This window comes from Rhinolophus ferrumequinum, chromosome 21 (genome assembly GCF_004115265.2).
Source record: "Rhinolophus ferrumequinum isolate MPI-CBG mRhiFer1 chromosome 21, mRhiFer1_v1.p, whole genome shotgun sequence".
Taxonomy (NCBI): domain Eukaryota; kingdom Metazoa; phylum Chordata; class Mammalia; order Chiroptera; family Rhinolophidae; genus Rhinolophus; species Rhinolophus ferrumequinum.
The window spans coordinates 33,044,816-33,059,109 of record NC_046304.1 but is presented as its reverse complement, the minus strand read 5'-3'; the positions used below and the strand labels follow the sequence as shown (position 1 = coordinate 33,059,109).

At 56.9% G+C, this 14,294-nt stretch overlaps 1 protein-coding gene across 6 annotated transcripts; it reads left to right on the top strand.

Moving 5' to 3' along the window:
- The first annotated feature begins 997 nt into the window (after window positions 1-997).
- On the top strand, window positions 998-14,005 carry EPN3 (epsin 3). Of its 6 annotated transcripts, none has more exons than XM_033091298.1 (10): window positions 998-1,377; window positions 4,525-5,231; window positions 6,240-6,328; window positions 7,005-7,085; window positions 7,297-7,422; window positions 8,354-8,441; window positions 8,878-9,144; window positions 9,325-9,441; window positions 9,568-9,795; window positions 9,991-14,005. In XM_033091298.1, the coding sequence occupies exons 2-10, from the start codon at window positions 4,670-4,672 to the stop codon at window positions 10,323-10,325; spliced, it is 1,893 nt and encodes a 630-aa protein (XP_032947189.1). In that variant the 5' UTR covers window positions 998-1,377; window positions 4,525-4,669; the 3' UTR covers window positions 10,326-14,005. The 6 variants fall into 6 exon arrangements, with proteins under 6 accessions (XP_032947189.1, XP_032947191.1, XP_032947187.1 ...); XM_033091296.1 differs by having other exon boundaries at window positions 1,000-1,233; window positions 6,210-6,328; window positions 9,991-14,000; XM_033091294.1 differs by having other exon boundaries at window positions 1,000-1,377; window positions 6,210-6,328; window positions 9,991-13,961.
- The last annotated feature ends 289 nt before the right edge of the window (window positions 14,006-14,294 follow it).

Genomic DNA, 14,294 nt, shown 5'->3' with positions numbered 1-14,294 from the left:
AGGAATGAACCAGGTGACAGGACAGATAGCGTCATCCCTCATAGTTCTGGCCTTCTGTGGTCCACACTTTTGGCTTCCTGGAGCCAGGTCTTCCTCAAGTGTCATTACCAAGTATGACCAAGTATGAGACTAGGAGAACTAGACCCCATGGGACCTGGTTCCTGAGACGCTCCTGCTTCAGCTGGGTCCACGGGCCCCTTCCATATCTGAGGATCATGGTCTCCACACTCTTAACCCTTAGAGGCTGGAACCCTTTGCCCCTGGCCAGAGGTTATTAGTTTGGATTCCAGTCCGTCCTGCCCCTCCTTATATCAAACAATCTGACCTCTTTGAGCCATTTTTCTGCCTTAAAACCAGCCTCTGGACTTTATGCTCCCTCCCTTACTCAGAGAAATGTGAAGTGGGGAAGAGATGGATCCTGGAAAGAAAGGTAGTGTCAGCTGAAACTCAGTACCATAATTGTTTTCTGTCAGTAATCGTCATTCTGGGCCAGGCTTCCTGTGTGGAGTAGGCTCTAGCCTCCCAGAGTTCGAAGATCAACTTTGCCAATGGGGGCTTATTGCCTTAAGTGCTGATGGAGCAGAGATGTGAGTAGGAGGCTAGGGGGTAGCCACCGTCTCCCACCCATTTGATTCTTCTGATAAGGACCCATAGGCCTCAGGCATCCTCCCTGTTGAGATAGGGGAGGAGGTGGTTGGGTGAGAGCAGAGTACTTCGTGTTGGAGAGGCAAAGAGGGGCTGTGCCTGGAGTCCCGATGCCTGTCAGGTGGCTGAGGGGGCCGGCTCGGAGCTCACAGAAGGGCCACCTCTGAGAGTGGTCGTCCTGACCCAGAGGGGGCTGCGACGGGTGGGGTGGGTGTTGGAGCCCTCTGGCCCTGTTTCCTGTTGAGGAGGCAAGGGAAGGGTTAACTCACTGCAGGGTGGGAGTGGGCTGTCAGCCCAGACTCCCGGACTCAGCTCTGGATCTACACCTCCTGGGGACAGCCTGCAGGCAAGCCTCCCACCTCTGAGGGTGGTGACAGCCTGGCCAGCAGGAAGGGGTTAACACGCCCTGTGCTTCCTCCTGTGTCCTGTTACTGCTGAGGCAGACCTGCCTGGCCAGCTGAGCAACTTTCCTCCTGAGTACTGCCTGCCGGCTGGGCATCCAAGAGACCAGCGGACAAGAGGTAGAGCTGCAGCCCGTCTGGGACCCCGCCGCCACCCTTGTGAGGGGTCTGTGCCTCCTGGGAGAAGGTGGGTCTCCTAGTCGAGAGTCTGTGGTGGATGGCTCTGGGGGCGCTCCCGAAGCTGTGCCGTGCCCGTGCTGCGCAGGTCGGAGGGTCACTGCAGAGGCTGCTCGTGGTCCCGGGGCTGGGGCCAAGGGAGCCTGCACCGGAGGTAAGCTGGCCCCTCCCTGGCAGCCCTGACACCGGTATGGAAGGCTTGGGGCTTAGTCTCCCTCCCACGTTCCAGGGAGAGGGCCAAGGAGGGCAGGGTGGGCGAGTGGGCTTATCGCCTCAAGGGTCCTCTTGCCTGCAGCCCCTCCCTCCCCGCTGCCCCCAGGAAGGACGACTGGGGGGCTTACTCCCCATCCTGAGACTAGCATCTTTGGTGACATTCCCCCCAGACTCCTGCTCATCTCTACTGACACTTCTGCTCAGCCCCTGAGGCACCTCTGGCGTCAGGGCAGCCCCCTGCCCCACTCCGTGGCCCCAGCACACAGCTTCCTCAGGGCTGACACACGCTTAGAGCCAGAGTGCACTCCCCTGTTCCTCCAGCAGCAAGAGTTAGGGCACAGCCACACCCCCACAGCTCCTGCTGGACCTGCTGGGGGCAGGGGCCCTGGCTGCCTTAGCAGAGTTTGGGAGGGGTGTGGGCTCCTGGGGTACGCACAGACTTTGGACAAACTCACACACGTGACTGGACATATCTGGGTTCTTTCTATCTCTTTGAACCCCCACTCTGGGGATGCCATCTGCTTCCTTAATCCTTACAGTTCCCCCAGTCCTCTGGGCCCTGAGAGGGGTAGCCTCCCCCCCCACTCCCGCCCCCAAAGTTCTCTTTGGAACTCTGTATAGGACAGTGCTGATACCGCCCTCCCCAAACCCGTCCCACCCCACTGGGCCTTCTCCCGTCTCCCCCAGCTGATTCTTCCCTCCTGCATCCCCCAACCCCGTGCCCTCCAGCGTCCTGCCTCTCCTGCCCTCTCTCCCCATCTCTGAATTGGCCTCTCGGGCCCTGCCTTCTCAGTGTCCTTCCCTCCACCTGACAGGGTCTGGCTCAAGGTCACTGCAGTAATTCCATACCCGGCTGCCAGGGCTGCCGCTGCCGCCACCGCTGCCGCCTTATCGGCTGCTGGGTTTCTGTTTCACTCCCTTTTATTTCTGGGCATATTGTGTTCGATAAAACCCTTTGCTTGTAACACCGCTGGCAGCGCTCCCAGCCGCTCCCTCCTGCGTTCCTTCCTTTCCTCCTCCCTCCCCTCGGTGCTCCCTGGGCTTCACCCTACCCCCTCTTCCTCCCTACCTTGTCCCCCTCTGACTTCAGGTGTTTCTGATCCCTCCCTTCCCCCACCCCGGGCCGAGGTATGCAGAGAAGGCTCCTCCATGCCCACCTTCCAGGAGAAAAATCCAGGCAGGGCTGCAGGGCCCACACGGAGGGCCCCTCCCACTAACTACCCCAGGCCGGGCTGGAGGGCCAAGTAGAGCTCCTGCTGGAGTCACGATGCCTGACTGGTTCTGCTGGTTTCAGTGGCCAGCACTGGGAGGGGCACGCACACGGGGCAGGCTTTGGGGCACAATTATTTTTCATCTTGACTCTTGCCACCTTCCAGCCCACCGGTTAGAGAGGTAAAGACAGGTTTGAGTCACTAGTGAGGGGGAGGACAGGAGTTAAACTAGTGTTGGCTGTGACATCCCCACAGAAGACCTGCCACCGGCTGGACCGAAAGACAACAGGCAAGGTAGGCAGCGCTTTCAGCCAGCACTCTCCATCCCTCTCACCCAGGGTGAAGCTCTCCCAGGGACCTGCGCCCTGAACAAAACTGCTGCCGGCCCATCTGAACTGAGCCCTGTGTGTTGACAGAACTGGGTGGAGGGAGAGTTTGGGGGGGCGGCAAAGTGGGGGGTAAGACAAATTCCTTCTGACTTCTGCTGAGTTCTCAGGGTAGAGCTGAGAGGTGCAGTCTCTGGGTGTTGGTGTTGGTGGGGGTTCATTGGTGAAGTGGAGGGGAGGCCCTGCAGGTCCAGCCAGCGTGTGTGTGTGTGTGTGTGTGTGTGTGTGTGTGTGTGTGTGTGTGTGTGTTTGTACCCATTCCAAAGGAATGATGATGGCAGAGGTACTCCAGTTTGGGTTTCTGGTAGAGCCCTGGGAGAACATTTCTCTGTCTTGGGCCTAGATTTGCTTTCAGCAGATGGCCTGGTCTTGGGGCTGTGGGGAAGACATCAGGCTGGGCCTAACCACCCCTTCCCCCCGTAGCTGGGGTATCAGAGGTCTGTCATGTGTCCTGGACCTTGGGGGTTGGGGAGCCCAGACTGGCCCTGCCCACAAGGAGCTTACATTCTGGCTGAGAAGGTGGGGCTGAGATAGTAAAGCAATCAGATGAATTTATTACAAAACTGGTGACACTGACAATGAGTATTGGATTAGTCTTCCGGAGACCGAGGTGTTAGTCCCAGCTCTGCCGCCTACATACTATGTGACTGTGGGCAGGCCACATCCCCTCTCTGTTTTCGGTGTGCTTGTGTGTACAAGTGGGTGGTGCTGGCTAGATTTCTTTGAGAGGCAGCTATCCCCAGTGCCCTTTCCTCTCTCACCTGGCTCAGCTCATAGTATTCCCTCTGATCTGCCCCTCTTTGACTTACTGGTTCACTCCTCCTCTCTCTTCCCTTCAGATCTCTGGTCTCAGCTCAGCCGTCACCTCCTTTGGGAAGTCTCCCCTGATTTTCCTAGCTTGGGTACTCCTGTGTGCCTCTGTACTCCCACACTGGGCTACGATTGTCTGTATTCTCTCTGTTGGACTTGGATGCACCAGGATATGTACCCTGTGCCTGCCATAGGGCTTGGCTCCGAGAAAGCCCCAGGAAATAGGCATTGAATGAATCAAGCTACAAAATTAACAATCTGAGAAGAAAGTGAGGACTGAGAAGTTGGAAGCTAGATCCGGCGGAAATGGGAGAGGTAGCCAAGTAGAAGCTAGGCAAGCAGGCATTCCTGGGAGGTCACTGCCCCTCACTGAGGCAAGGACTATGTCTGCCTGAGTTAAGCCTGGCTCCCCACTTCCCATTTAATCCTTCCCTAAACCTCACTTTCCCCCCTATGGATGGAGATGATAATAATAGTATCTTTGTAGTGTGATGATGAAGATAAATGAGCATGCAAAACTTGACGTGCCTGAATAATAAATAAATAAAATAAGAAAAATTAAAAAGTGCCTGCTAAAGGCTGTTCCTGACAGTGGGACGCTCTGGCCAGGCCTTAAGTTGGTGACTAAGTGGCCAGTGAAGTGGGCCATGGCCCCTGAGTTCCAGACCCTCTCTTCCTTAGACCCATGTGGAACCCAAGGACGCAGCCGCCCTGCTGAGAGCACGGCGGCCCATCCTTGGAAACCGTGACCTCGCGACGACGACGGTGGCCCTCAGCCCTCCACCTCCGGCTGGGGCGGGGGGCATCCATCTCCAAGTCCCCAGCCATGACGACCTCAGCGCTGCGGCGCCAGGTGAAAAACATCGTGCACAACTACTCCGAGGCAGAAATCAAGGTGCGAGAGGCCACCAGCAATGACCCCTGGGGCCCGCCCAGCTCGCTCATGTCGGAGATTGCCGACCTGACCTTCAACACGGTAGCCTTTGCTGAGGTCATGGGCATGCTGTGGCGGCGGCTCAATGACAGTGGCAAGAATTGGAGGCATGTGTACAAGGCGCTAACACTGCTGGACTACCTGCTCAAGACAGGCTCCGAGCGGGTGGCCCACCAGTGCCGCGAGAACCTCTTCACCATCCAGACGCTCAAGGACTTCCAGTACATCGATCGTGATGGCAAGGACCAGGGCGTCAACGTGCGCGAGAAGGTCAAACAGGTGATGGCCCTGCTGAAGGATGAGGAGCGACTCCGGCAGGAGCGGACCCACGCCCTCAAGACCAAGGAGCGCATGGCGCTGGAGGGCATGGCCATGGGCAGCGCGCAGCTGGGCTTCAGCCGCCGCCATGGCGAGGACTACGGCCGCGCGAGGGGCTCCCCGTCCTCGTACAACTGTGAGTGAGCGCTGGGCGTGCGGCTGGGGCCTGGGAGGCAGCCTGAGTTCCAGTCCTGGCTCTGTGACCTCAGGGGATGTCACGGGGATTCAGCGAGATGAGGAATGTCAAGTTCAAGGCACACTGCCCTGGACACAGTAGGTGCTCCACAAGTTAGCACAAACAGTAATATCCTCATGCATTTGTTATTAGTGTGGATTCGCGCTCAGGCGGGACGGTGTGGTGACAGACGCACAGGCTCTGGAGTCCAGTAGCATTCCTTACTCTGCCCCTTCCAGGCTGTGTGATCTGGAGAACAACCTCTCTGAACCTCAGTTTCCCATCTATACCGTAGGGATAGTCTTCTCTACCTCGATTGTTTGATGTGAGAATTAATGAGATCAGGCCCAGGAATGTCCTTGGCCCTGCGCCCAGACACATGGCACATGGTGCTCCATCAGTGGCATTCCCCATAATCCCCCAATGCGAGGGCAGTGGCTTTGAAACTGGGGGTGGCCAGTGAGCAGTTCTTGACTCTCTTCCCCACTCGGGTGGGGCTTCCCTGATCTGAGGGATACTCAGAATGGTCCCCCTTTTGTAAAGCCCTTGACAGTGTGCTGTGGGCTGGGAGCTGTGACCTTGATTGATTGGAGCCTTTTGTCCTCCCACCCCACTTAACCCCAGGCTGAAAGGGGTCCCAGCTGGAAGAATCAGGGGCTGGAGTCAGGGGACCTGGGTTCAAGTCTTGATGCAGGACTCTGGCCAGGCGCCCCTCCCTCAGAGCTGTTTGCGAATCTGTAAAGGAGGGATTGGAATCTTTATGGGGTGGAATGGAAAAGCTAACAGAAAGTGCCAAGCACACAGCCTGGCCCCCGGGGCCTGCAGCTGCCTGTTGTTCTGTTCCCGTTTCCCACTCTGAGCCTTCGCCTACTGGAGGGGAAGGGCTGTGAAAGCCCGTGGGCACCAGGGTAGTTACAGAAGTCATAATGCCCATTACAGCTTCCTCCTCATCCCCTCGCTACACCTCAGACCTGGAGCAGGCCCGGCCCCAGACATCAGGAGAAGAGGAGCTCCAGCTGCAGCTGGCCCTGGCCATGAGCCGTGAGGAGGCTGAGAAGGTGAGGCCCCTCTTAGGGCAGCCTGGGAGGCCCCACAGCAGGGCTGGGGGTGACATGGAAAAGGGACTGGAGGAGGGAGAGGTGCCTGGATGTACTGCACCCTGACGCTTAGGCTCCCCTACCCTGGGCCCTAAAGCTCTAGTCTTGCTCCCAAGGACAGCACAGGGCCTGTGTGTCCCTGGGATTGTCCCATCAGGGACCACCTCCCTGCCTCCAGTACTCTGGCGGGGCCTGGAAAGGACGGTGTGTAGTGGATTGGGGCTAGAGGAGTGTCACATGGGCCTGCTGCCACCTAATGGACGGGAAGGGGATGAGTGTGCTGACAAACCTTCCTAGGAGGAGACAGCGACGTGCTGCCACTACCCCCACCACCCCCCTCTGCTATCTTTTTGGGGGGCAGGGACAGCCCCTATGCTATCATTCTCTGTGCCATCACCTCCATGGATCCAGACAGACCAGACAGAAAGCAGCTGGTCGTCACATAGCAGGGCTTGGGAGACTCAAGGAACGCAGAAGAAAAGGATCAATCTTGAGTTTTAAACTGCATCTTGGGTCTGGACAGGGAGAAGGCCACACCCACACTGCTGTCTGGGATGGGCATTTCTTTCTCTACCCCTATACCCGTTCAGGAGTGGGAGTGCTGGGCCAAGTTCACCCCTGTCTTCCTCCCTCGCAGCCGGTCCCCCCAGCCTCCCACAGGGATGAGGACCTGCAGCTGCAGCTGGCTCTGCGCCTGAGCCAGCAGGAGCACGAGAAGGTAGTGGGCCGAGCCTCCATCCTGGTGCTGGTGCTGGTGCTGGTGCTGGTGGAGGTGCTAAACGGGCACTAACCAGGCTCCTCCCGCTTCACCTGGTGGTTCTGCTGCGCCTAGCCGTCTCCCACCCTGCCCTCTTCTCAACTCAGCTCAGGTCCCCTCAAGTCCAACCTGAGCTGCCCATGCTCTCCTTACTCATCTGTGCCTTCTGCAGGAGGTGAGATCCTGGCGGGGAGATGATTCCCCCATGGCCAATGGTGCTGGGGCAGTAGTCCACCGTCGGCGGGACAGAGAGCCCGAGAGAGAAGAGAGAAAGGAGGAGAAGCTGAAAACCAGCCAGGTAGGGAGGGGCCTGGGGTGCGCGGGCAGGCAGAGCCCTGGAGACGACCTGAGTTCATATTTATAGAGGACAGAACAGTGCTTGGTATATAGTTAGCACTACTTACGTGTTTATTCAGTGAAAATGGGGGTGGGTGTGCAGCAGCCCTGGTCCCACACTGCATGGGCTGGTGACAGAGCTGATGGCAAAATGGGATGCAAAGAATCCTGATCCGAGACCCCTAGGTTGGGTTCTGGATTTGCTGCGACTTTATTGAGTTGGGCACTTCAGTCTTGGCCTGTTTCCTCACCGGTGCGGTGGGCTTGTAGGACAGTTCCAGCTCTGACATGCTAGGATTATGTGATGCTGTGGCTGGAGACTGGGGGTGGACCCAGGCATACGGTGCTGGAAACATCTTGGGCTCATATGTATGCTTTCCAAGAGCGGGGAGCAGGTAGTTTCTAGGAGCAAGGCCACCCTCCAAAGCTGTCCATTCTACCCCGGGGGTGTCTCTGCCCATGTTCACTGTAGCCAGTTTCACTTAGACATTGACAGAGGTAGGCTTCTTGTAAAATCTGCCTTCCCACTAATGTGCTGAGAAGCAGGATAGCTAAGTAAGGGGTCAGGCAGACCTGGGTTCTAGCCCAGCTTTGCCTCTCCCTGGCTGACATCAGGCAAATTGTTTCCTTTCTCTGGGCCTCAGCTGGCACATCTGTAAAATGGGCACACCACCACCTTCCCTACCTACTACACAGGGTTGTTAAGAAAATCAGGCACTGAATGGATGAGGAAACATTTTATAAACTGGAAAGCACTATGCAGAGGTATGGGATCATTACTAGATACTTATGGAATGAATGGAAGAGAGACTGGAGTCAGAATGACAGGTCAGGGCCCACTCTTCCTCTGGATCCCACCTCCTCTGAGCCATGGCTGCCTCTCCCCTCCACAGTCCTCCATCCTGGACTTGGCAGACATCTTCGCGCCTGCCCCGGCCCCGCCCTCCACACACTGCTCTGCTGACCCATGGGACATCCCAGGTGGGCATGCAGGGCTGCAAGAGCCTCCCAGGCTGGCCTCAGAGAGCCCCTTTCTTCCCGGTCACTTGCTGGCACCCCTTCTCCTCCACCGCTCAGGGCCACTGGGCAAGGCACTCATGTCTCTGAGCCTAAGCTCGCTCTGTGACATGGTGTCATAATAAGGAAGAGGGAGCACGTCTCATGGGAAACGATCTCAGAAATGTGCTTGTGTTGCCCCGGTCACCCTGGCTTTCCCGCCCCAGTCCATCCCTGACTGGGAAGGTAGCTTGAGCTGCCCATGCCGAATATGAGCTCCAGCTTGCTGGGTGGTTCTGAGTCGGCATCCCATCTGTGAAATGGGTCCTTGGGCCTCCCAACTTGGTCTGGGTAACTGGGAAGGCCCTGGACTGGGGGTGAGGGTGAGCCCGGGGTCATGTCTGTGTTGTTCCCATTTCAGGTCTTCGGCCCAACACAGAGCCCACTGGCTCCTCCTGGGGGCCTTCTGCAGACCCCTGGTCTCCAGTCCCCTCGGGAAGCATCCTGTCCCGAAGCCAGCCGTGGGACCTGCCCCCTACACTCTCCTCCTCTGAGCCCTGGGGCCGGACCCCAGTGCTGCCTGCCAGCCCCACCTCCACAGACCCCTGGGCACAGAACTCCGCCCACCACAAACTCAACACTGGGGCTGACCCTTGGGGGACCTTGGTGGAGACTTCCAACACACCTGGTAAGTGAAGGGCCAGGGGGTGTGGGTGAGGGGCTAGAGGACTTCTGGGTACCCCGCTCTCCAGGACCAAGGGACAACAGATTCTGTCTCTGTTAGGAGGGCTGCTTGCCTGGAAAGGGCTCAGTCCAGTGCCTGCCTTTTTTGCCAACCCACCTCATCTCCTTTTTCTTCCTTGGCTAGCTCTAGGTGGTACCTCAACCTTTGACCCGTTTGCCAAACCTCCAGTATCCACAGAGACCAAGGAGGGGCTGGAGGGTGCCCAGGCCCTGCCCTCTGGGAAATCCAGCAGTCCTGTGGGTAAGCAGGAGGCAGGGGATGATGCAGCCCTAGGAATACGAGGTGCACACAAAGCTGGCCTCTGCCCTCTTCCTCCCGCAGAGTGACCTGTCTCCCTCCTCATGCACTCTATCATTTCTATTCCAGAGCTGGACCTGTTTGGAGACCCCATCCCCAGTTCCAAGCAAAATGGCACCAAGGAGCCAGATGTCTTTGACTTGGGTGCAGTGGAGGAAGCACTAACCCAGCCCAGCAAGGAGGCCCGAGCTCGCACTCCTGAGTCTTTCCTGGGCCCCTCAGCCTCCTCCTTGGTCAACCTTGACTCCTTAGTCAAGGCACCCCAGGCTGCAAAGACCCGGAACCCCTTCCTGACAGGTAGGACGCCTCCTAGTCCCGCCAGGTCTCAACACTGGGGTCCTCTCTCTCTCTGTCCCTCCTTTCAGAGCCCAGCCGCTGAACTAGAGTCTTACTCTTCTTCCCTTTTTCTAAGACGCCAGACCTTGTCTCCCTCCCATTTTAGGGTCACGTCCCCGGCCCGCTTCAAACCCCCCACCCACTCTTGTTCTGCAGATCTCAGCGTTCCATCCCCCACCAACCCGTTCGGCGGGGGCGAGCAAGGGAGGCCAAGCCTGAACCAGATGCGCACCGGGTCGCCGGCGCTCGGCCTGGCGGTCGGCGGGCCAATCGGTGCGCCCTTGGGCTCCATGACCTACAGCGCCTCCCTGCCCCTCCCACTCAGCAGCGTGCCGGCCGGCATGACCCTCCCCGCCTCGGTCAGCGTCTTCCCGCGGGCCGGCGCCTTCACGCCGCCGCCCGCCGGCCTGCCGCCGCCGTTACTGCCCACGTCCGGATCTGCCGGGCCGCTCCACCCTGCCGCACCAGCCGGAACCAACCCTTTCCTCTGAGAACCGCCTGGCCCGGGGCACCCAGCGCGTGCGCGCGAAGCCCCGCCCCCGGCGCAGACCGCGCTGGACCCGCCTCCCTAGGCCCTCGGCGGGGCGGGGCTTCCATCCAGAGCCCGCCCTGGGAAGCCCAGAACTGCGGAGACTCCGCCCCGAGGCCTGCACGGATGCTGGTCATGGCCTCTGCAGACTCTTGGCAGTTCCAGGAGCTAGAGACAGGACTTCCCGGGGACCGAGAGCACGCCCCCGTAATAAAGAGCTGAACCCACGGCCTCAGCTCTCACCAAGTGGACTTTTTACGGGACGTGGCAGCCGGGTCTGGACCGCAGCACGAATGACCGGCTGCCGTGGAAACAACTGCTCCACAATGTGGGGCACAAAAATGCTCCCACTTCCCACACCACCACCTCCGCCTGGCATCTTCGCTTCCAGATGCTCCCCACGCTGTCACTCATTCGATCATTTCATTCATTTATCACACATAGGCGCTGGGGATGATCTAATAGCAAGGAACAATAGGCAGTTGTTCCCATTTATTGCACTCTCCGTGCTAAGCACTTTAGACAGATTATTTCATTTAACCTTTGCAACAACCCTCTGAGGTAGATAATAATATTACTCCCATTCAGTACTGGCTAATTTGTGGGGTCCAGTGCAAAATGAAAATGGGGGCCTCTTGTTCAAAGTTGGGTTAAGAATTTCAAAATAGAGCCAGCAGAGCATTAAACCAAGTGCAAAGCCCTTGGCCCTGTTCCCATTTTATAGGAGATGAAACTGAGGCTCAGAGAGGTTAAATGGCATGCTCAAAGTCACAGAACTAGCATGGAGTGGGGCTAGGATTCAGAGTCAGACAGTCTGGCTTCACAGCTTTGCACTCCCAGGCTGTGCAGCAGGTTTAATTCGCAAATATTGACTGACTGTGAACAAAATGCTGGACTCACCTGGGAGGGAACCAAGAATTGCTAAACCTACAGCCTCCAGTAGCTCAGAACTCAGTGGGGCAGGCAAGCCAGGTACAGGAGCCTCCAGGCTTCTTTGTTTTAAGTCACCTTAAATCTGGCTTTACCCTCCTCTCCTTCTCCAGGGCTGGCAATAAACTCAATCTCAGTCATGCAGAGGGCGCCTGACCCCTTCTGCAGGTTTATGTGGGGTCTGGGAAACCAAGGGGAGGGGTAGGGCCTAGTACCTCATCCCTGTGGGCCACCATGGTCACCCTCCCTCCTTTTCTACTCAGTGCTCTCCAATCACTGGACTACCGGACACTGATGTGTCCTCAGTGCTCAGGGTCTGGTCCTGCCGGCAGCCTGCTGCCAGCCCCACCCCCTTTTGGAGCTCTGGGGAAAATGGCCTTGTATAGGCCAGAAATACCAAAGTTTGGGGGTGGGGGGGACAAACACAATGCTGCTCTCCTTCCTAAAGGGGGTGGGGTGGGGAAAGGAGCGGCTTTGCTGTTTTGGAGGGAGGGAGTCCCACCTTGGCTGTTAAAGGCAGGATGGACAAGAGCACCTAGTAAGGAGTCAGACCAAATAGTTTAAAACTCTGCTCCAAGGTTTGCACTTAATAATAATAATCACTTAGTAATAAGTGGTTATGCTTCCTGACCAGGAGTAAATTACTTAACCTCTCTATGACTCTGCCTCTGTTTCCTTGTCAAATGGGAACAAGAGTTCCTTCCTTGTGAGGTTGCTATGTGGCTCCTCCCAGGCCACTGTCCATTTGGACCTGGGTCCACCCTCTTCAGAGACTAACCATGAGGAATGAACCTACCATACCCCCTCATTCCTGGTTTGCCCGGCACTGCCCAGAGTCCAGTCCTTATCTGTCTTCTGCTGCAAAATTAAGGGCGTCTCCATCCTTGGTCACTGACCCATCCTTTACCCTCCCCTACTTGGGCCCTCCTCTAAACTGGCTCTCTCTGCAGACACTGCTTCCCTGACCTCTCTCCCAAAGGGTGCTGTTTTGATTCCCACAAAAAAGAGGTTGGCAGCTGTGCCCCCCATAGCTGCTTCCAGCCACCTTCCTCCTGTAAGACCTCTCCTTAGACGCTGGAGCCACTGGGCTGTCCTGCCTCCTCCCTGTCTAGGGCTGTGTTCCGCCTCATTCTTGCCATGCTTCAGTCTTGGCTCACAGTCTTCTCACCCAGATCTTGCTCAATCCCATGTGACACCATTGTCCAAGAGGATGCCCTTGCCGCCCCCGATCTGTCAGCTACCGTCACCCATGGTCACACTTTTGGGGGTTGTCATCACCCCAAATTCCTCCACATTCAAGGCAGGAATCTATTATCTGTTCTTACCCTCGTTTCTTCCAGGGAACACCCACCAGACCCTCCTGCCTGGCCTGTTAACCCTTTTCCTATCCCACCTCCACCTTCTCAGAGCTCTCCATATCATTAATCGTCTTCTCTCAACTGAATCCTTCCCCTTGATTTGTCATAATTAGCCTCATCCATCTTGAAAGTGTCTTTCCCTTCACATCAAGTGTCCATCCTATCTCTCTATGTCCCCTTTCTTTCCCCTCCACCCTCAACCCACTCCACCTGCCTCTGCTGATAGCTTCACCTCACTGGAACACCAGCTGCCAAGCCAATCAATAGCCTCCATGTTTTTGAAACCAGTGGACCTTTCTTTGTCCCATCCCAGTTGCCATCGCTGGAGTCTGACCATGCATACCCTCCCTCCTTGCAACTCTCTGTCCCTTTGCCTCTGGGGCACCACTCTTTCCTGGTTTTCCCTTGACATTCTGGCTGTTCCTTCTGTGTGTCTTTCATGGGTGCATTCCAGCGATCCCTGAGCCCAGTCCTGAGCCTGCCTTTCTCCTCTTGCTGCAGTCTTCCTGGATCATCTCTCCCATGCTCGCACTGTCTCCACACCAATTCCTCTCTCCCACCAACCTCCTCTGCGTTCCAAAGCCTTGTCATCTTCATATGTATATCCAAAGGGCACCTCAAACCAACATACCCAAAAATGAACCCCCACCCGAGCCTCTCCCTGTGCCACCCTCAGCAAATGGTCCCACGATCCAGCACAAGTCCCACTCTGCAAAGCACTCTTGACATCTCCCTCCCCGCCAATCATGGTGATGTTTCCTGCTCTACAGACCTCAAGCCCATCCCCTTTGTCTACCTCCACCTGGTGCAGACCTCCGCCATCGCCCCTGGTCCTGCTATGGCCTAACCACTCCTGCTGCCGCTCTTGCCCCTTTCCAGTCCATTCTCCACCAGGAAAACAGAGGGAACTTTCTAAAATACAGGGTCACTCCCCCGACTAAAGCCCTTCAATAGCTTAATAGCTTTCTTCTGCTCTCATCAATAACCAGAACTCCTTCTCACAGTTCATGAGTCCCTCCAAGACCCTGTCCTCCCCACCCAACCTCAACCGCGTCTGCTGACTCTCTTTCCTTTGCTTTGTCCTGCAGCCAGGCCTGCCTCCTGCAGTGCCTCAGCCCTGACTCACTGTGATGCCACAGGGCCTTTGCACATCTGTTCCTCCTGCTTCCCCAGTAGCACCCCCACCCCCACTCCCTCTCCAGATTCCATCCTCTTGAAGGCTGCTACACAAATGGGATTTCCTCAGGGAAGCCTTCCCCCACCTCTCCCACCAGACCAGTGTTCCTTGTTATACTTAGTCATGCCACCGCTCACAGCGGGTGGTTGTACATTCATTTGTATGGCTGTTGGATTCGCGTCTACCTCCCTCACCAGACTGAGCACCACAAGGGCAGGAGCCTGGCAGAGTGTCTGGCCACCATTGTACCTGGCAGTGTCTGGCAGGCAGTGGGCACTCAATAAATATTGGCAGAATGTAGCAAATGAGACAAGTGTGTAAAGTATATCATAGGACATAAAGTAGGCTCGTCGTTATTAGTCAGGGGAGGTTTCCTGGAATGTATGGGATTCGAACAGGACCCTGAGATGGGGAGGCGGCCCATAGGCAAAGCTCACTGGCTGGATGGGACTGGACAAGCCATACC

What these genes read in the sequence shown, in the direction of transcription:
- EPN3 (XM_033091296.1), top strand. Translation starts at nt 4,670, where the DNA reads ATGACGACCTCAGCGCTGCGGCGCCAGGTGAAAAACATCGTGCACAAC. An exon ending in CTCCCCGTCCTCGTACAACT is followed by an intron (nt 5,232 to 6,209) that starts GTGAGTGAGCGC and finishes TGCCCATTACAG; the next exon opens with CTTCCTCCTCATCCCCTCGC. An exon ending in GGAGACTTCCAACACACCTG is followed by an intron (nt 9,145 to 9,324) that starts GTAAGTGAAGGG and finishes TTCCTTGGCTAG; the next exon opens with CTCTAGGTGGTACCTCAACC.